The sequence below is a fragment of the Neolamprologus multifasciatus genome, chromosome 14 (genome assembly GCF_963576455.1).
Source record: "Neolamprologus multifasciatus chromosome 14, fNeoMul1.2, whole genome shotgun sequence".
NCBI classification, from domain to species: domain Eukaryota; kingdom Metazoa; phylum Chordata; class Actinopteri; order Cichliformes; family Cichlidae; genus Neolamprologus; species Neolamprologus multifasciatus.
The window spans coordinates 16630945-16653531 of record NC_140452.1 but is presented as its reverse complement, the minus strand read 5'-3'; the positions used below and the strand labels follow the sequence as shown (position 1 = coordinate 16653531).

Genomic DNA, 22587 nt, shown 5'->3' with positions numbered 1-22587 from the left:
ATAAGAAAGAGGTTGAAAGTCTTTATTTTTGTGTGACACGTTATTTCCAAGGAGACATGCAGGATTGCAGGTCGATCATTTCTGTAATTTCAGCCCATAAGTTAAGTTTTACTGATAACAGCGACGGCTTTAAACACACTACACAACAGAACTGTAGCCTTAAAGCGCGGTCCTAACCGTATCTAGAGAACAGCCCCACGGGGCGAGGCTCTGTTATACACGAAATTAAAAAATAAAACAAACGAAAGAAATCTGCAAAACTAGCCCTAAATCACAGCTTCACATTATCAGACAGCGGTGGAGACCTGCCGCGGCTGAAATCTCCCATGAAACAGATAAATTGCTGTAGTGAAAGATCACAAATCTGCTCTAACATCCAACGTTTCCATTCCCAGTGTTTTGTCAGATGCTGCATACTTAAAGGACAAGTTATAGTTGCGTAGCTTTATAGAGTTACAATAGACGTACAACAACCTTTTGATTTTGGAGTTATCAGTGTCCGTGCGCCAATGTGTGATCACCGTAGCGCTAAGCGGAGTCTCTGTTGGTATATTTTGGTAACTATGATCTTTAATGAGCAACAAAGTGTTTTTTTAATAAAAGAAAAATGAATTCTTAAAGGTCATTCAAGGTCACATTCCCCCTTTAAACTACTGCCTCATCAACGCACACGCCACAAGCTTTGACAAGGCAGGAGTTCGATTGGTTAACAGTCAAAAACCTCTTACAGCAATACTTAAGTCTGGTTGGTCAACAGTCATACACCTTTCAGCAGTGCTGCAGTCTGATTGGTAAACAGAGGATAAAGTCTACAGTTTGGTAAAGATGTTTCAAAGAAGAAATCAGTGTAATAAAGCACAAAAAAAGACTGATGTAAGACAGATTTTCATTTGAGTTGAGAGTTCATCAGAAATTTGGTACTTTTTAAACGTACCTGTACATCGGTTCCCTCTAATTTGGTTACAGTAACGTCACTGTAACCAAGTGGCACATCTACCTGGAAACCTGAAGACGTCACAGCTGGTTTTACCATGTAAAGTCAAGAAGCCATATAAGCAAAGAAAGACATTCCGGATGATTCTTAGTATTCTTTGCAGTCGGCTTTAAATGGGTGAAAGAAAAAATGGGATATTAAAAAGAAAAAAGGGGGAAAAGTTTTTAAAAATAGAAAAGAAAGTGCTTAATAAATTTCAAAAAGGTTACAGCAATAAAAAAATAAAAATAAAACAAACAAGGAGCCCTGTTAATCGTAATCGGTGCTTATTCAAGTTTTGATTCTTGGCTTTGTGTCTGCATTGCACTACACTCAAGTGAAGCAGTGGCAAAAATCTGGGATACTGTTTCGTACTGTTAACTACCCAGTGAAGCATCAGCTCCTACACTACAGCATTTGTTTGGGGATAAAATTATGAGGAAAAAAACCTAAAGGTCTCTTTCTTCCTTTTATGAATGTTTTTATTAAAAATATGAGTTATCACTTTTGGAAAATGGACCAAGTTTTTAACCTCTCAGCATCTGCCAGCTCAAGCGTTTATGTTTAGGTGAAGGGAAAACAGCGATTCCAGGGTGAACTGATAAGACTTCGTGTGGCTAAAACCAAAACCCTGAGCAGGTCATGAGTGATCTAGGAGACTGTCAGAAGTAGGAGGTTAAATCATGTTTGGATTAGCCTGGTAAAACAGGAAGTGAATCTTTTTAGTTGCCATTTTTTAAAGAAGTATTCTTTTTAAAATTTTGATGGGCAAAAATGTATTTTCATTAAATGCATTTTGCTCTTTATTTACTGGAACTACTTTCATCAGGACCAGTGCATAGGAGTCCTGAAGCTCCATTAGCAGAAATGTATATGGCATTCATAGTTATGTTTACATTAGTGTATAAGCACATGTAACTACGCATTGCACATTTTTAGCTTAACTTTAGCCATTTGTATCTACACAGTGAGAGCTTGTCCTGCATCCAGAGCATCGAACCGTCAGTTGGGTCAGACTAAGAAACCCAAAGACCGGCTCAAGAGAGAGCCTAACATGTGGTTGTAAGGATGTTTTCCGCAACATCACTCTTAGATGCTACAGAATCCTACACACTGGTTGTTTAACTTGTGTGTCTGTGTCACAATAATGCACTCCGATTGGCTTGTTGTTTTTGTTTGTTTTTTTAAGAAAAATACAACATAAAACTGATGAAACCAACATAGATACAGGGACTTCCTGTTAGGTATTAAAATTAATTTCTTCTATTGCAAGGAACACATTAAACTTAGCACTTTAAAGGACAAACATTTGGTGAAGTTTTGTTTTTAAGGATCAGAGCGAACGCTTAAATAATCAGGTTGGTCCTGTATTATTAGGCAGCTTTGCTTGTCTGTAAGCGCTTCACCTGCCAGCTATGAGCCCAGCAGGCAGAGAAGCAGTTTACCTGAAATGATGCAAACACGTCAGACTCCCAAATGAGCAGAAACACCAGTTTTGTTCATGGATGTGCAGAAATTCTGCAACGCTTGTCTTTGCATTTCTGCATGTCTCCCTCTAGAGGTCACACTACGCCCTCGCTTAAATATGTGACGTTTGCCAAATGTCTGCCTGTTTTAAAAGCACTAAAGAAAGAAAATAAACTTAATACACAAAAATGAAAACATTTCTTTAAATAGCAGCTCTTTAAAAAGGAATGACAACAAATATGATACAAAAGGAATAACAATGTCAACAACAACAACTTATTCAGCTCCATCATTCGCACCATCCCCATCATCATCATCATCATCAAATATGAAATCATGAAAACAAAAACAGTCTGACTCTATGGGCTCATTTTTTTATGGTGGTGGTGTTAAGCAGGGATTGTAGGTCACTGACAGCTCCAAGGTCAAGGGTCATCATAAGCCTGCAGCGGTGGGCTATCCACATCTGTGTATCCATTTGTCTGCCTGTGACTGGTGGCATCAGAAGAAGAGGGTCTTTGGCAGAGGCGAGGCATCATTAGCCACGCCAGCTGAGGTGGAGCCCAGGGATGAAGAGAAGAGGGCTTGTGACCCTTTTCCTCTTCATCCCTCATCATTCATTAACCTGTCCTGTGCGTTGTCAATCTGCCCCACCCCCGGTTGCCCTCAGAGCTCCAGCTCCTTGGACACTTTGGTGGCAATGTCTCTAAAGGCTAACGGTGCCCCCCAGAGGCGCTTGAACTTTACACCGCTGCTCTGTCCCAGCCCGCTGGGCAGCTGGCAGACCTCGGCCTCGAAGGCCACGCGGGCCCCGGCTGCTCCGTGGGTGCAGGACAGGAGGAAAGGCCCGGCCAGGTGGACCTGGCAGCCGCAGCCCTGTGCCGCCTCACGCAGCGCTAGCACCACCTCGGCCGGGTCGCGGGGGCTCCGTACCCTCACATCCCAGCCGCATCGGGGGGTCCGGGGCTCGGCCGCTTTCTGATGCCCAGATAGATGGCGACTGAAAAGGTTAAGAAAAGGGAGGGGTGATGCAAATGGAGGAGATAGATGGAAAGTTTTTAAGAGAAGAGCAAAGGCAGAAGAAGAGATTTAAATGTAGGATGATGAATGGTAAAGGGTGAAGACAAGTGATTGAATGTGTGGTTGTGTGAGAATATGAGTGGTTGGGGGGGGGGGGGGGGGGGAGGAGTAGAAAGACAATTAATATCACACATATCACTGGATTTTGATTCTGTTCCTATGACACAGATGAGTCAAAGTCTATTTTCTACACTAACACATATTTATTGTTCAAATAAGATATGAAAATAAACATTTCTTCTATAAAAATGTTTTATAATGAGTAACATGAAAGTGGTCAGTGTTCAGTGTAATCAATAATTATCGTCTGTAATGGACTTCTTGTTCTGGAGCAACACGTGACAACAAACAGCATAAAACCTGCTGGTAAAAGATATAATTTAATGCATTTTCTATTAGTCCAACATTATAGTTCTATTATCTACCACAGGGAGACACACTCAGCATCTACCACCACAGTCCGTTTGCTAATGTTAGCCTGGTGCAGCTGGTTTACCTGCTGTTTTTAACCTGAGACTGGGCTGGAGCAGCTGAGGCTGAGAGGGAGCGCACACCAGTTTGAGTAAAATAAAAAGAGACCGAGACTCAGTTTACAGAGATTACAGTACAAGAAATGAATGCGACCTCTGAGCTATGATTCAGTGGTCTCATGTGGCTTTTGATTACTGACAAAAATATTTTTGAATTTCATCCAGAGGTGAAAAATATCTCTGTGTGCTGGCCATGATTTCTGTTAAAGTATGTCTCATATAAATAATATGAATACAGCATGAGTGTGATTTCATCACTGTAGCACTCTGTAGCCTCTCAGTAACAAATAAATGAAGAAAAGAATAGACAGCAGTAACAGCCATTTATAGCAGGTCAGATTTCTGTTACAGAGGTTTACATACGTCTTTTTATTTTTTATTTAAGATGCTTGCAAGGAAGAGACTTTACATGATATATCAAGTTTTGTATTTGCCTTTAAACTTAACAAAGACTTTAAGATGATTATGACTAGATGTGCTATAGCACATTATAGAGACTGTAGAGAGGGAATAGAGCAGGTCATTATAGTGGGTGGCTGTAGCTCAGGTGGCAGAGCAGGTCAGCCACTAATCAGAAGGTCGGTGGTTCGATCCCAGGCTGCCTCCTGGCTACATGCCAATTATCCTTGGGCAAGATACTAACCCCATGTTTGCCTACTGGTGGTGGTCAGAGGGCCCGGTGGCGCCTGTGTCCGGCAGCCTCGCCTCTGTCAGTGCGCCCCAGGGCAGCTGTGGCTACAATGTAGCTTGCCATCGCCAGTGTGTGAATGTGTGTGTGAATGGGTGAATGACTGAATGTAGTGTAAAGCGCTTTGGGGTCCTTAAGGACTAGAAAAGTGCTATACAAATGCAGGCCATTTACCCAATACAATGAAAATTTCAATTATTGTTTATACTGCTGAGTAACTTAATCTATACCTAACAGTAAAGCCTAAGATTCTCTCCTTAATCTACACTACATGGATGGGATAATTTCCTTAATTAATCATTTGAATTTGAAAAATAATCGGTAACTAAAGCCTTAACAAATGTAGCGAAGCACCTTTTATCTGTAACAGTTAGTAAGCATTGACCTTTGGCGACAAATGTGACAGAGGCACTCACACTGCTGAGCTTTCTTATAAATAGCCTGATGCGTTTCATTATTCATGACCTGTTTCGGCTGCGTAAGGGGAAAAACACTTTGTAGGGTATCGAGGGTTACTGCTGCAAGCCTGCATCACATGTGAACCTGTGATTGGTGAAAACATCGCTCTGCTAACTGAACCCTGAATTCAGTGAGTGTGCACGATGTGTCTTTCTGCCTCCTGCGTGCTTTGACATGTTTCCGTGTGAAAAATAGCCTATGTGGGAACTTTATTTCCTGTACTGGTTAAAACATGTTTACTCACCTTGTGACCGGAGATCTGCTGATTCTCTCAGGTTCGTCTGTGACCCTCAAGAAGAAAAAAAATTTTATCTGTTAGAAATCAATCGGCCAACCGCTTTCTCACACAACCCCTCCCCTTCTACACCCCCACCCCCATTTCCTGTCAATCAGCTGCACAGCTAATGGACCAATCCACTAAACACGACACAGAACATGATCTTCAAATCACAGATGGATCACCGACCTGCACTCACTGCACTGAAACACTGGATGGATGTGAAACCACAAAAACCGACAAAACAAGTGAGAAGGATGAACAAATGCCGAGGGGGTGAATTTATGGCAGCAGACCAGGTCTCAACATATAGTTTGTGTTACACGACTCACGCAAACGCAGACTTTAATGCTGGTAGAAGCACAAATAGTGAGTTACAAGATGCCAGCAGGGTACTCATGAGATAAATTTGTACTGACAGCTTTTTCACAAGCTTTATGACAGCATTTCACGACTTTTGTTTTAGCTTATCGCAGAAAAATACTGGATAAATAGACTAAATAGCCATTTTCTACTCCTCCTGCACTGCGAGCGGTCGTATGCATCCATTCACGCACACTCACACAGACCACACATTCAGACAGTGCTCTATTCTGTGCACGCTCTTTTTTTATATGATGCCCACACTCTCACGCTGATGGATGCATCAGCAGCAATTTGTGGTTCGGTGTCTCGCTGAGGACATTCAGACTAGAGGAGCCAGGGATTGAACTTCCGGTTAGTAGATATAGTACACTATGACATAGAGCCTTCATCTGTAGGTTGGATTCAGGAGACAGAGCTCTTTCTAATTTTAAGATTAGGATTCAAACTTTCCTCTTTGATGAAGCTTATAGTTAGTTAGTTCCCATGATGCACTGAGCACTTCTTCTCCTCCACCCTCCTCCACCCGTGCTGCATGTCATTGACTTTCTGTCTGCGCTCTCCTGTAGTTTGTGTCGTCTCCAGGACCACATGATTTGCTACGATTACACTCACACAGACGGGCTGGATAATACTAATAATATCTGTGTCCACCAGTGGGGCCAGTGTTGCTATTCACGCACTTGACTGATGGCTTCCTTCCCGCCAGCATGGCAACCTGATCTCTATTCCTGGAAATGGGGGTGACTTTGAAGGAGCTAGCAGTGAGTTTTCACTGACAGATTAAGTTTGAAAAATGAAACCTAATATGAACTACGATGACTAAGGAGCTGTTGTGGTGCAGAGGTTTTAATCAGAGCTAAACAAATGTTTAGATTGCGTAGCTCAATGTTTTGACTGCGTCACACAAAATAAAAAGTAGAGAGCAATCCGTCCTAATCCCCAGGAATAACCACTGGGATGCACCTTTACAGGAAAAAGTTATCCAAGTAATTATTGAGCAAATATCTTGAGGGGAATTCTTTAGGTTTAAGAACACTAAACCTGACCATTATAATTGAAGAGTTTGAGGTGCTCTATAAAGATTATGACCTTGACATCTTGTCTGTGTAAAGAACGAGAATAACACTCCTGCTCCTCCAAAACAAGGAGCATCACATCCTCATGAAGGAATTCAAGTGTTTTGTGAGCAACGAGTGTGGAGTGGCAGACTGACCAGACTCTTCTGCTGTGAGTCAGTGACTGTGTGCAAATGCTAAAGTATGTAAATTGCAAAAAAACAGATTGTGTGGGGGAGAGAGAAGCAGAAGAAAAAGAAGAGGACAAGGACGCAAAAAGGGAGAGGAAAAAAGACCGAAACTGGGACGAGAGACAGACAGAGACAATTTGTGGCAGTGTAACAGAACAATCTGCTGGTATCGTGAGGGAGAGCTGCGCACGATCCCAGTTTAAGACACAGATAAACTGTGGTTATATAACTAATCCTGGTTTAAGACGGCAGTGATGCTGGGTCAGTCGGTTAGGATGACTGTAGCAGGCCCAGATGCTTCTTACAAGCCTCTGCTCCTTTGGCTATGGACTGATGTCAAAAATACCTTTTTAAACACTTGAAATAATATTTTATAACATTAGATGTGAAGAAAAAATCAAGACAGTTATCTAGAAGTAGATAAAAGTGATATTTTTGACATACATTGCTGCTAAAACCCATTCAGGAACGCACCATACGTCACACTTTTCAGAGGCATAGAACCTGCCTGTCTTCATCTCAGCTCTTCTTCCTTCACCCCCTGTGTCTTTCTTGTATAAAATACACCCTTTCTATCTTGGTTTCTCTGCTTTCTCTGAGAATCCAAAGCCCTGCTGCTGCACGACTGATGATTTGTTAACAGCATGGACAAACATATGGTGTTGATTTTGGGACTCAAAGTAGTGCAGTTGGTGTGCAATAAACTCATACTCCAGGGAACGCACAAACATACACACACATCTCCATAGTGTTGTTTATTCTACACTCTGCATGAACAAGAGTGTGTGTGTTGCCCATGCGCTTGTTTGTGAGTAGTGATTTCTAGCTATAGTAGCTAAAAGACCTAACATCCTACCTGATGGTAACATTTAAAGACATACTACAGTAAAAAGGAAAACTTAAACATACATTTAAAATAGAAATAATTCACTTTTTTGTTGCTTTTAAGTGCTTTGCTAAAAGCAGGTAATGGTGCTGTGCTGTTTACAGCCTGTAGTGAGTGCTACAGCCTAAAGCCTAGCCACTGGAGACGGGGGGAGTGACAACAAGACACTAAAGCAGACAGCAGCTGATCAGAGTTTTAGAAACACAAACACGCTGGTTTTGAGATAAAGCTGCTCTACTGGAAGAAGAAACCATCAAACATTTCATCAGTGTGGACTTGGCCAGAGTTTAATCTTACTGCATTTCAACTTTCTAAAGGGAAGTTTGAATCCTGGATTTTTCTAACCTTTTACGTCAGTTAATGGAAACATAAAACCGAGTGTGTACAAACAGTGACCGAGCATGGGTGAATAAGCACATAACGTAACATGAAAGGAGAAGATGTATCACAACAAATTTCTGCATGGTAAGCAAGTTAAGTGTGGGACTTTTTAAAAACCTTTTAATGCAGCAACAACTGTTTTTATCTGTTTTATGTATGAATGCACAATGAATAACCAGAAAACACAACGTAGCCCAAAGTTATGCACTTTTATGTTTTGAGTACTCATATATTTAAGTAAAAGATTTGATCAGACTTGATCCAGATAAGAAGATGGATGTATTGAAAATAATAAATAATAAAGAGATTTTACAAAAATAAAAATGTTTATAATAAATTGAAGAACTTTTGAGCAGTAATGTTGATGCTGCAGATCAAATAGTGCTGACCAACATAAAGAAAGGCAGCATTTCACATGCACACTCAATGCTCACAAGAACCCCGCCTTTAGTCTATAAGCATATAGTGTATTTTAACAGCCTGCAATCACAAGACGAATATGCTTTATAACTAAATTCCAACTGCATATTAGGCTTTTTCACATTTTCTCTCACACGTATCCTGCAAACTGGTTCTGGGTTTGAATCCCCTGGTGGGGGCGGACGTTTTGCACACGTCTTTGGATAGTACTTCAAAGGCCATCTATGATTTTTTAAGACCTGCTTATGTTATTTCATTTATCAACTATTCTTTACTTTAAAAAAATCAAAATTTTGATTTTACCACCATGAAGCTAAAATATTAATTTTAGTGGAAATATTTGACTGAGACAGTTGACTTATTTATATTAATTACTACCTTTAGAGTAGCTTTGCCTCAGATAAAAGTTTAACTATACTCTGACCTGCAACAGACTGCAACAGTGAATGAGGGGTAGAGGGGATGACTGAGCACTGGCAGGCAGACAGACAGTCAGATGGACAGAAGCAGCCAGAAAACATGGGAAAGGAAGACTTACTAACTGTTTTTGTTCCCTGCGGGAGGGTGCAGCCCGACATGGACTTGTTTGAGCTCTGACGTTTAGAAGGGTCAAGAGTGACCCTAGGAGGAGAGAGGAAGAAGAGAAGGAGGTGAAGAGAGGATGAGAGGAATGGAAAAAAATGGAAAATTGAAAGTTTTTGAAAGAGAGACGTGAGTGGAAGAAAAAGCAAGTGAAGGGGTAGACAACACAGAGTGACAGTAAGAAGCACAGGTAGAAGAGGTGAAGAATTCAACATCAGGTACTGTAGTTCAAGAAAAGAAGGATAGAAGACTGGAAGGTGACTGGCAAGAAAAAGCCAAAGTGGTTAAAGAATCAAACAAACAAACAGATAAAGCAACAATAAGCAGCCAAGAACAACCGTGAAAGACATACAGTGTGTCCACCTAGCGTGCAGACCTGGGTCAGATAGGTTATCATTTACCTTTTTAGCTTTAATTGCCAGTAAGGTGCAGTAAGGCGGAGGTGCCTCAGGAATACAGTTCATGGGAGGAACTGAAAATAGGAGGTAACCATGCTGAATAAAATCTGATTTATATAAATTTAAACTGGTCTTCATATACTGTCCATCAATGTCACAGGATTGTGTGGATAGTGTGTTTACTGTTTACTGTTACATGCAGACAGCTTTACTTCTTTAGGACAGAGTAATTCATATTTTGTCTTATGGTGTAGTAAGATGTACACACTTGGAACGTTACACAGCCCCCACACTCAAATCTAAATAACTAAACATGAATTAGTGCAGTAAACAGTAACTTTAAAATTTATTCTGTGATGTTTGAATCTGTGGTTAGCAGTGGGTGGATATTTCCATGAAGATGTGGATGTGGTGAAAAAAAAAAAGACTGAGAATCTTGAATGTGAGAAAATTAAATTGGTGAACAATATTTGAACACTATTAGACCCAGGTCTGACACTCTGGAGGACAAGTTCTGAAGCCTGTAAAGCTGAATTATTAGAGAAGGAAGGCTGGTAGGTTAGTACTGGTTAAGGAGACGTGACAGGCAGCAAGGTTATCAAAATGATCTTCATGTGCAGAACTACACTGTCTAGTTGTAAGCTCATAATCAGACAGGCCTGTACTGTCACTTTACCACAACGATTAGCAGTATTACTAAACATTTAACAAAAATACGTGCAGATTTATTAACAAGCCACTGTTTTTCTGCCAGTTAGCCCCGTCCACTCCCTGTTTCTTTGTTACTTAAAACAGTAAGACTTGACATTCAAACATCTAGCTTCTCCTCTTACCTGCGAGTCAACTTGGAGGTGATTTTGCTGAGCAGGTTGGTCGTACCCCGGGTCCTGGCATGGGGCAGTGGGCTGGCATCGTGGGACAGCGTAGGAGACGCTGGAGGAGCGTGAGAGGGAGGCCGGCGGTCTCTAATCTGCCCTCCGTGAAAAGTGCTCCTCACTGTGGATCCCCGGGACAGACGGGAGGATGGTGTGGAGGATGAGGAGGAGGTCCCAGAGGCACCTGCAATGCTGTGGGTAGAGGGGGAGGCAGGGGGGAGGCGGTGGGATGTGGAACTGGAGAGGTGGGTGAGGGTGGAGAGTTGCAAGTTAGACTATTAGAACAAGTGCAACTGTTCAGGAACCATACAAGCACCAAACCATTTATACATATTTGAATACGGCTTTTCCAAACATCTGGAAGGAAGCGCGTTCAACATAAACAGAATCAAACCAGAGAAGTTACATTCACATTATAACTGCAGCGTAGGCTGTTTGAGCCAGTGTTAGGCAACAATCACAAAACAGTGCATTTTCACTTCACTTTCAGACCCCAAATAGACTAGTGTGACCCATCGTCACTGGAAAAACACGCCACCTCGAGCAGTGATGTGACTCACTGATGTGTTTGTGACAAACAAAGGCTCGAATGAATCGGTGGCAGAAAACACTCGAAAGCAAAATAAGTATTTTTCATCTTTCATTTGGATTTTTTGACAGTGCAGATTATTAGCAGACTTATGGCTTTAAGTTGGATTTAACATGCCAAGTACATTTAAAAAAAGTTAATCAATCATTACGTAACTGGGTTTCTTCATGGCTTAAACTGGGGTTAAAGACAAGCTCCATCATTAGTGTGCAGTATTAAACAAAATCTATGGACACTGATAACTGGCTGGCTGAGAAAAGGTGTATTATCCTTGAGTATATTTAACAACCTAACAATTAACAATTTAAAAATAATTATTTGTCCGGTTGGATTTTACAATTCTAATCAAAGACGTCAACAGGTGAAATTATAATGAGCTGTTCGCAAACAGACTTTATTTCAGACTTTTCAAGAAAAATGAAAAGTCGGAAATAAAGTCTAAAAGACAGAAAGACCAGCAGAGCTAGCTCTCATACATTTCACACAGGTTGTTTTCTAACCTGAAAATTAACCCAAAATATTCTCTCTCTTGTGAGCCCCTGCATGCCCCAATACCTCATGTCCAGTTCCCCTCTCCTGTCACACATTATCGCACCTACGCACATAAACTGCATACACACACACACACACACACACACACACCTCTCCACCCCTGACTCTCAGGCTGGCTGGTGGCCTGAGGCTGCTTTTCATAACGCTCTAGATAACACCCACACACAGGGTTCAAGTGGGACAGAGCCATTAGATGGGTTAAGCTGAAGCACAGCCGTTGCAGAGCAAAATCGTTTAGCGTCAATGTGAACTGGCTGCCTACTGAGGCTCACCTCAGGGGGCACACGGGGGCTGGAGAGAGCAGAGGACAGCGGGATGGGGGATGGTTGAAAAATAAATTTTCTGTTCTGTAGCTGTGTATGGTTTTGTACACAAGTTTCACCAGTGCCTCAAACTAATGTGAGTGCTTGATTAGTTAAAGCAGAGATGTCAAACATAAGGTCCGGGGCCCAGAATGGGCCCGGCAAAGACTCCTATCCCACCCAGTGGATTGCTCTGGAAAATGTAAACAAAGCATAAACTTTTTCTGAGGTTTTAATAGTTTTCCTACTGATGAAGACCTCCCCTCTGGCCATCGGTATAATACCAACGTAATTAAGAATTAGTTAAACAATTAAAGATTTACAGATGTCTTAATCTGTCACAGACATTTCAGGTTTTTTATAATAGACCACAAACCTGAGGCATACTGTTGAAAATGTTCCCTCCTATATTGAGATATTTTGAGGATTAAATGTGTAATTAAGCTTGTTTACATTGACAGGTAGGGGAGTTTTATTGGTCTGACCCATTTAAGATAAAAATGGGCTGTAAAATAAAAATGTAAAATAAGTTTGACATCACAGAGTTTGAGGAACTCCTCTGATTTCTGTTTTCAATGTATACATGGATTATTACAGCTGACCCATTGCTCTTTTCATATACCAAAGAGCATCTGCATTATGTCCTGATAATGAAGTCCCTTATCTTCCAGTCTTATCACAAGCTGACCTCAAACATGAACTTTGGACAGTGTCTGAGGAATCCGGGACACAGCTTTCCTTTCTCACATGTAGCACGCCCCAGGAAATGACCCGCCTAATGCTTTGTCATTACTGCAAATACTGTGTGTGCTTTAGGTAAGGGAGTTGCCCTGGTAGAGCGTGCAGGAGGCAGGACACATGATGCCCACTTGCTAGCTGTAAATGCACTCAGCTATTACCCACCCTGGTCACACATCAATCCCCAGAATCCGATGTCCTAGGTTGCTGGCAGCTAATATTCGATCTGACTGCATCAGATATTTGTGCTCTCACGTGCACTTCTGTTAGGTGAGACCTGGAAATGTTCAGGGCTGCAGCGCATTTGTGAAAACAGCTTCTTCGCACATAGTTTGAGCTCAGCGGAGGACCTGATGTAGGCAATCAACAAACGAACAGTCACGCAAATTCAAGTACCGAACATGCTCAGTATTTTGGGCTTTTATTCTGATCTTTTAGGACTACAAGTTAGATAGTCTTCATGTATTATTTGTGCGTGTGTTTGTTCTTCCATGCACGTGATTTTCCCATCAACCACTCTGGCATGGCATCACATTGACAAGGCCTCTGAGGCAAATGGAGGGTTATGTTGGTGCAACGCCAGTGCTCACTTCATCCTGCTGCTCCCTCCTGTTCACCTCCTCTCCCGTCTCTTCCTCCCCCTCTGCTTTCTCTTCTCCTCAACCTTCCTTTGTTTAGAGCAGACATTTATCCTGCACGCTCTAACACCACCTGTTAAATCATAACAGTGAGCTACAGCAGAGGATGCTGCCTCTGTACAATGCCTTAATCGAACAGTGTGGGGTGTGTCGTCTTCTCTGCTCACAGGAGAGTAAGCGTCTCCTGAACAACAGTGATTCAGCGTTTCATCCAAATCACCAGTTGATGTTTTTTGTTTTTTTAACCCTCTTCCTCGTATCTATTTTGAAAAGCATGATGGTAGGTAGACACGTTTGTGCGGTTTACTGATGTCACACTGTTGGCAGTTTTTTCATACCAACATTCACTACTTCTTTGTTGCCATCATATGATATCCCCTCCTACCAAAAATGATTTGCACAAACACTTCATTCATTTTTTGTGCGCTAATTTGATTGACTAAGATCTGAAAACTTGTATGCACTTGATACACCCTTCGCCTGGCCTACCCCTAACTGCCCCATGTGTGCAAATTTTTTTTACTGGAGGTCAGACAGCAGACAGAAACCTTCAGGCTCTCCCTCTGAGAGACAAAATTAAAGCGTGATAAAGAGACAGAGGCGCAGAAAACAGGGCAGACAGACTGAAAGTGAGAAAGTGACCACAGGAAAAGAGAGAGAGAGTGAAGTAGAGTGAGACAGACACAGCAAGAGAGGGGACGGTGACTGCCATGCTCAGAGACTGACAAGGAGACAACCATCTGTCGTAACAACAGACAGTTCACACTGGGTACACAGAGCTGCACACAGAACAAAGACAAAGCCACTGATGTGCAGTGTTAAGCCCTTCATCCTGTCTTGAAGAGACAAAATGTGTGTGTGAAACACGCAGAGCCCAGAACATGCTAAGCTTTGTGCTAAAAGGGGACAAGCTGTACCAGTCAAACCGGTCTTTACAAAACTTATCACAGTGACACGTTCCACTGTACTTGCAATTAATACAAACGCATTTCCCAAAGTGTTGAAAATAGTTAAAATAGATGCAAAGTGAAGATGCAATGTGCCAGCGAAACCAGCCATTTAATCACCAGCCTGAGCTTCAATTCTATACTTAACTCGCTGCCTTTAAGGCTCTTCAGGGACAAAATGGGTGTAATTTAGAGCTGTCTGAACTGAGGTGAGGGTGTAGCTATCCAGACCTAACAGTCTGTAAATGGAAGCTGAGATTTTTATCATATTTAAACAAAATTCTGATCTGAGGTTTGAAGTGCGGGCGATTTATCGGGCTGTATTCTACTAATAAATATATTGATATACATAAATGCTACTGAATGTGGTCCAAATTCACGCAAATAAAGCTAATCTGCCCCCATTTAGTTTAAAATGATTTCAGAAGAGGCCTCTAGGGAAATAACGAAGAAACAAATTGTCTGCTTTTTGAAAGATCTCATTAGTACCTGCTGAGTGGATCTTATACTTCATATACACATTTGCAACTCTCACCTGTTTTCCTTGCCGTTTTGTAGCAGGGAGTGTCTATCAGAGTTGGATCGGTCTGTGCACACATACGTGTTCCTTCGAGTCATAGCACTAGCAGGGATGTTATTCTGGAGGAGAAAAAAAGCCTGTAAATTATGTGAGATTATGTGAAAACAAAGATTGCCCTGGATTGACCTCTGAGCTCTGCCTGTATCTGCCGTGGAGAACATTAAAGAGTTAATCTCAGATTATTCTGACTGCAGTCTTCAACCCTTTGCATGCAAACTATGCTCTTCATGATTAATTTCTAATTTGATGATTTATCTCAAAACATGTGATAGTTTTACTTCTCTGATTGTCTCCAGTCTGTGGAGGATATTTTATTTTTGGTTCCCATTATATTTATTTTAACGTAGCCTTAAAGGGCTGTAATCTGAGGTAATTGGATTAGGTGGACTGTTAGGGCTCTGCCATCTGTTGTATTGATAAGGGGTTAAAAAGTGACAGATTAGATTCACTAGACGGTTCCTCCCACCCGCACGTAAACTTTTTGGTCTTACCGTGGTTGAGTTAACCTCCTTACGCCGGTCAGGTATCTCAGATTTATTTGGGTTGTGAGCAGAGCTAACCATGGGACTGGAGGGGGTGGGGATGCTACGGGAGCCAACCGTGTTGGTGCTTGGCTTGCGTATCGACAGCCGCTCCTCTCTAAGCCCCGCCCCTTCAGCTACGCCGCTGGGACTTCGTTTTGGGTGTGTTGATCCTGGAACAGCTGGACCGCCTAACAGAGCAAAAGGTTCTCAGTGAGCTAAATTTATGCAGATTCAAAGTCTCAAGATGAATAGAAACAAATAAAAGTCATCAGTATTTTGCCTTACAGAAATCAGAGTGTCGTCTCTGGCGGTGGTACGTGGAGGCACTGCGCTGTGCCTTATGGCCAGAAGAGGAAGACTGTGCACCCGAGGAGCAAGAAGAAGTGGAGTGCTTGCTTGTTCCGTTGGTGATGGCGCCGGACCGGATTCGAGCCAGACTTAAAGTGCTGCTAGACCGAGAGTCAGTGACCTCCGTCTGAGATACAGACATGCATATAAAATTACAACTGGACTCAATCACTGATCTTCATCAACCGAGAGCAACAGAAGCCAGTTCATATGTCAGTCTTAATTAGTCTGGGTGTCATGACTGTAGCACATCACAACTGTAAACAAATTAGGAAGCGATGGCACCAAAACTATCTTCTCAACCCTGTTTTACTGCTATGTAAGCATAATATGTAAGTATTAACCATGACAGCTTATTAACAGCTTCATCGTAAGGTCAGGTGCAAAGGAAACGATTTACCTCCGTCTTGCGTCCCAGCAGCAGGTATGTGGCAGTGAGCTCATTGTATTTTCGATTGGCCAGCGCATCTCTGATCTCTTCTCTGGTGAATCCCATCCCAATCATCACATCTAAAACAAAAAAATACTTCAGAACTTCTGTACAACGAAACGTTCAGGACAGTTTAAAATTATGGTGCTAAATGGTAACATTGTACTGACATTTTACTTAAGAAGCTTAGCCTATAATATTCCAGTGTTTGCGCAAAAGCTGAAAATTAGGCCACATATGAACATCAAGGCACCCACTATTATTTTTTATCTTAACCTCCCACTAAATAAAGAGGAATGCCTCCAAAGGTTTAGGGATAAAAACTCTGCCTATAGGACCTTACTGAATATTTCTTTAACCCTTCATTTCAGTATCCCCATGAAAAGATATCATTTAATGTTAAATTATTAAGAAAACATATTAGTGATTAAGATATTTCTCACCAATGCGGCTGGTATCGTTAAAGTCTTCCACAGGCTCCATGTGAGGCTTCAGCTCATCGCCATCATAGCCAATATTAATCCACTTGTCTTTCATTATTTGCTAGTCATGAAAGAAAATGAGAGAAAACACAGAAAGCTTAAAACTGCTATGTTTGATTTAAAAAAAAAAACATCACAAATCTGACATTTATATTTTCTTTTTGGATATTTTCTGTGTATGCGCCTTAGAGTTATTCCACTAAATGTGCAATAAACATGTCTTCACCTCCAGAGAGCAGCGCTTGGTGGGGTTGAGGACCAGGAAGCGGCGAAGGATTCCCTCGCAGTCCGTTGACATGTAGAAGGGCACGCGATACTTCCCCCTCAAAACACGCTCTCTCAGCTCCTGAACACAACACACATCCGGACACCATTAGTTTAAACTACAGGTGCACTAAGACATCAACAAAAAAACAATAACACAATTAAATGGAAGTTTATTGTTTTTCAGAATTGTACATTATGTGATCCTGCAGCTGTAAATGGGCTAAATGTAAACTGAGATTAAGAGCTATTTATAATGACTTCAGACAAATTAAAACTAGTTAACATTGTAAATGTAAATTACAAGGTTAGTTTTTGCAAAACTGTTTAAATTTCTCTAATAATCTGGGCTTCAGAGGCACATGACTGTATCTAAATTAATGCACAAAAACATCTCCGTGATGGATTATTCTCAAAAAATAAAAAATAAATGAAGAGAAAAAAAAAAAATCAAACAGATAAGGCTGTAAGCTCTGAGTCACCTCAAATGACATTTCAATCTGAAAAACCCTGGCCTGATGTCACCCACCTTTAGGTTCTGTCCGTCAAAGGGCAGGGACCCGCTGACAAGCGTGTACAGAATTACCCCCAGGCTCCAGATGTCCACCTCTGGACCGTCATACTTCTTCCCCTGGAAGAGCTCCGGGGCAGCATAGGGTGGGGAGCCACAGAACGTGTCCAGTTTATTACCCGTCATGAACTCATTACTGAAGCCAAAGTCGGCTATTTTAATGTTGGAGTCGGCGTCTAGAAGCAAGTTCTCCGCCTGCAGCAAACATGGTAGACAGCGGAAAACTCTGAATACAGACAAGGTTCATAAACTCAATCAAGAATAACTGATTATTATTTTGAATGTATAACACACTTTGGGCCTAAATTAAGCTTTGCAGCTTTGAAAATGTTACAGGTAATTCAGTAAATTCTGTAAATAATGTACACTTATCTAAAAGGAAGAATTTTTAATATCTTGTGCCAAGATTCTGGGTAATCACCTTCAAGTCTCTGTGAACAATGTTCTTCTGATGACAGTAGTGCACCGCTGAAACAATCTAAGGAGACAGAAATACAAAATGAGCTCATACAAGAGAACATAACTGAACCTAATGTTGTCCTTCAAATGAATGGCTCCTATACTACAAGCTCAATTCAAAGATGCCAATGCCTGCTTTCTAAACTAAATTCATAAATAAATTGATCCTTTAAAACTGAAAGACTAGCTGTGCATCAGTTTTAGGCTGTGGCACACTCAGACATACGGTTGAGACCAGCTGTGGAGTTTCACTGACCTGTCTGAACTTGGCTCTGGCCTCTTTCTCCTTCATTCTGCCATGAGCCACGAGGTAGTCGAACACTTCCCCTGAAAATTAGATACCCATTAACAAAGACTAAGAATGATTTTTAAAACAATTAGCAGTACTTAAATAATTCTCAGTTTTTTCAACACTCAATCTACTATCATTAGACTGCATTAAAATTTGAGGATTGTAGTGAGTGGGTTTACAAATGTGCCAAACAACATTTGGTTCAAAATCAGAAGGAGACAAAAATCTCTTTAGCGTTGCATCAGGAGGGGAAAAGATTTGTAAAATTTCACAAATCATATGTGCCGTTTCCTGCTGTAGTGACTCCTTGAGAATAAGGGACCAAAAGCAGCATCAGTGCATTTAAAACATCACAGAAGTTATTAATTCGATTTATTAAATTCAGCAATTTTCACAGATTGCGGATCCATCCAGAGAGCCCTTTGGCAGCCCGGCTTTGGATGCTGGGCCATCTCGTGTTTTAGAGCATTTATGGCCATCGCGGCCTTGCCGTATTGGTCCATTTGATCGACCTTTGTTGTTATTATTTATTTTATTTTCAGTTGTTACAGACGGGACAGACATGACTGAGGGATAGGAAAGGGAGAAAGAAAGATGAAGGAAAAGAAAAACAGAAGGGAAGAGGGACAGTGAGAAAGGGCACTTAAAAAGAGAAAGAAGAGAAAAAAAATCTCCTGGATCACCTGTTGAAAGAAAAAGACAAGAAAACAAGCAAAAAAACAAAACAAAAACAGAGCAACATACTAAACACAACACCATCACGTTAATCTAGCTAAGTGTAAACAGCAGTAAATACTAAATATTGAATGTTGTTGTGCAGCACGCAGGACCTACAGCGCACAATGTGCCTTGAAGTAGCAGTCAAGAAAGGTATAGTTTATGTCTATGAACAGTGAACACCCGTGTGCACACCTGTGTGGATCAGCGCGCTTGTATTCAAAAGGTTTCCCCATGTAATGGTCTGCTAGAGGATGTAGAGAGCCATAGCCCCGTCCCCCAGGGCATGAAGCAGGCATGGAGGAGATCAAGGCTCCAGACATCCAGAGGCCCCAGAGTGCGAGAGCCCAAGTAGGACCACTGGAGGGGCATCCATGCCACCCTCCTGGGAAGAGCTGAGGAGAGCCCCAGACGAGGGGTCACCCAGTAGCCACGGAGCAGAAACCAGAGGGGGCTGCACCGGCGTGCCGGCTGGCTCTGCCGGCAGCCAGCTGTGCCAGAGTGAACCGAGCCGCAGGCCTAGAGGCCGGAGGCCCCCTACGCCCCGGAAGAGGCCTGACCGAGCACCAGGCACCATAATATAAGCAAAGTAATTGGACACACTATATTCGGGAAACATAAAGTATGAAATCCTTTTGTTTCCCCGTCCTGCCTCTAAACATTTAATTTGTTAAACAATGAAGCAGGCTGAGGGTGAGCTGATATGAGCTGCATGTCTGCTGGTGAGCTGATGTCTCCTTATTAGGCATTGTAAGTAAGAGATCACACAACATACAGAGAGAGCAGCGAAGAGAGATTAAGGGATCACGAAGACAGAAGAAAAAAAAATAAAGACGCTGCAAAAATAGATTAGTGCCTGGGAAACTGCTGAACAATGCCTGAGTGCAAGATGAATAGAAGGACAGCTCCGAAAAAGACGGAGGAGAAAACATTAAAGTAGTGAAGCAAGACCTCACTAATGCAAACGGAGTAAATACTCTAAGTTAATTATCTCTTTGGTTGGACTGTACAGTTCAGAAGTAATGAAGCTAATTGGCACAAATCTATACTTGGCAATGCAGATGAGGGAGGTGATGGTGTCACTCACCTCCGCTAGCGTACTCCATAATCAGGTAAAGTGTCTTCTCTGTCTCAATCACCTCAAATAACTGGACTGTAATACACAGAGAAAGATTTCAGTGCAAAGGCCATCGTGGAAAGATACACATAGAACAAAAAGTTGTGTGAGTTGACTCACCTATGTTTGGATGGTTCAGAGTTTTCATGATGCGTACCTCTCGAAACACCTGAACAGGAGAGGAAGAAAAAGAAATCTCAAATGGATACATGATGCAAACGTATGTAAAGGATGAAGGTCATTTAAACTGCGGCATTTGGTCAATCGTGCCGTGAAAATAACACCAAAGTAGGAGCTGTTTATTTGTGGAAGAACACAAAATCAAATAATGCTTTATTAATTTTAAATGAACCGTTTAACCTGTCATAGAGACAACACACACTTAATGAGGATACAGAGGAAACTGTCAGAATCGCAGCTATTTTTAATCTGGCTTTTTATAGATTTCACAATAATAAAGTTATAAAAGAAGACACGGCAATTAAAACCTCATCAAACTTGATGAATTTAATCTACATCTGAATCTCTTTCAAAGTACTACTTTTATTTTGTTTGTAGCTGAATTGAGTTCAGGTCAAGAAAAGGGCAGGAATTCAGGTATATCCATCATTACTGTAATTTATTCTCCAAATGAACAGTTAGTTCATACAGTTCACAGCTGGTGTATATACTGCTCCCATCATTCATCTTATCCCTCCTCACCCACACACACACACACACACACACACACACACACACACATACACACACATACACAGAGACACTCATCTTTCTGACCACTAGTGCCCGGGGTCACCCAAGGGAGCGTCCCACTGATGCTAGGCTGACAATAAGGCCTCCTCTCCAGGGTGGCTTTCCCTGAGGACCCTCCCTACCCCCCTCCCAATCCATCACTGAGCTCCAGACTGCTGCCTCATCCTGCCACTCTTATGCAATCACCCTCTCTCTCTCTCTTTTTCCTTCCATCTCATTAAAGTAATGCATTTGACTGGGAACACCATTTAAAAGATTACAGAGAGAATGTGCCAGGACTCACAGTGAGACATCCCAATGGCGAGTCATAAATGTTTTTAAAACACTCATTTCACCACAGAAATGAATCAACATCAGAGAAAACTTAAAAAAAAACCAAAAACAAAACACCTGCACACTGAACAAATGCAATTAACTCCATTCATCAGTCATCAGTTAGGTTTCATTTTGTTATTCGTGACAAAATGAGAGATTCTAACTATGAAGAGGGAATGGGGCTTCACTGACAGGAGTGTTTCAGCGAAGCTAAGAAAACATGCTAAACTAAAAAGAGGTATAGAAACATATATATTACTGTTTGTGTCATTTTCTCTATTCAGAGCGCTGCCGCAAATCTGCCTCATTAACAATTCTTTGAGAAAATATTACACATGAGTGAAAAAAGTGAAAGCATGGAAAAAGAACAAAAGACAGAGAGCAAAGCCAGTGAAAAGAACCAGAATACAAAAACAGGAATGCTCCGATGCCTTCATTCTGGTCGCAGAACCTCAGCTGCCCTGGGAAACACGCTCCTCCCTTATCTCGCCCTCTCACTCTCTGACTTTTCATCGAACAGAAAACCCAACGCCACTCATGTTTTCACGTCATCTTCAGGCTTATAATTCCATTTGGAATCTCTGCATCTTTTCATTTAACAATACATAATTAAACAAAGGATATTTCAAATGACATACCGGCTATTTTCTGCAAATATGAATACACGTATAATTTGACAGTTTGTACTCCTTTCTCCACCATTCCGTCATATTACACATTAAACAATGGGGTTCTACACATAAATCTTTAACAGACATTTGCTTACTTACAAGAATTTAAAAAACAACCGATTTCCCAATTTAAAACCATTACTTATCCAGTAATCCTGGGATTAGTCTGTGTACATTTATCTACATACGCTGCAGATTCACAGAAATTCAGAACAATTTTACAGCAGGCTGGTTTACTGCTAAAAACAAATCGTTGAGAGTCTCAAGTATTTAGCCCGTAGTCGGGGTTGTCCCCTTTTGAGGTGGTCCTGAGGGTCATCGACCCATTATCGATCATCCGAGTCTTCACATGAGCCAAGGTGTTAAGCTCTCAAGGCTACTTGACCTGGTAGACTGAGAGCCTACACAGACGTGTTCCAGGAATTTGCTTTTTCACATTGCGATAATAAAACGTTCCCCGACGACATTACAGTCACCTGAGGCAGCAGTGCTTAACGTGCCTGTACCTGTGTCGGAGAGATTCCTTGTAGCCAGTGGACCCAGAAGAAAATAAACACTTTGTTGCCTACATAAGAAGACGTCCTCTAACAGACTGATTCGCATTAGAGCAGCCAACACAGAAGCTTCCTGTTTGGTGTCGACTGGTCAAAAGTGTGACAAAGAGCTAACA

The 22587-nt window shown here is 41.6% G+C and overlaps 1 protein-coding gene across 7 annotated transcripts in view; it reads right to left on the bottom strand.

Annotated features, from left to right (window-relative positions):
• Position 1: 1 nt before the first annotated feature.
• mark4b (MAP/microtubule affinity-regulating kinase 4b) overlaps positions 2-22587 on the bottom strand; it is a 59586-nt gene continuing 37000 nt past the window's right edge. For 2 of the 7 annotated variants that reach the window (XM_085183870.1, XM_085183868.1), the window contains exons 4-19: positions 20299-20347; positions 20149-20214; positions 18309-18379; positions 18015-18071; positions 17552-17788; positions 16985-17104; positions 16720-16819; positions 16247-16356; positions 15784-15973; positions 15466-15686; positions 14930-15033; positions 10587-10865; positions 9312-9394; positions 5442-5486; positions 4017-4056; positions 2-3440 (exon numbers count right to left, since the gene is read on the bottom strand). In XM_085183870.1, coding sequence (XP_085039996.1) covers positions 3107-3440; positions 4017-4056; positions 5442-5486; positions 9312-9394; positions 10587-10865; positions 14930-15033; positions 15466-15686; positions 15784-15973; positions 16247-16356; positions 16720-16819; positions 16985-17104; positions 17552-17788; positions 18015-18071; positions 18309-18379; positions 20149-20214; positions 20299-20347 — 2106 coding nt within the window. In that variant the 3' untranslated portion in view covers positions 2-3106. Of the gene's footprint in view, positions 4057-5441; positions 9395-10586; positions 10866-14929; positions 15034-15465; positions 15687-15783; positions 15974-16246; positions 16357-16719; positions 16820-16984; positions 17105-17551; positions 17789-18014; positions 18072-18308; positions 18380-20148; positions 20215-20298; positions 20348-22587 lie in introns of all 7 variants that reach the window. The other 5 variants (XM_085183871.1, XM_085183874.1, XM_085183869.1 and 2 more) reach the window with 5 other exon arrangements.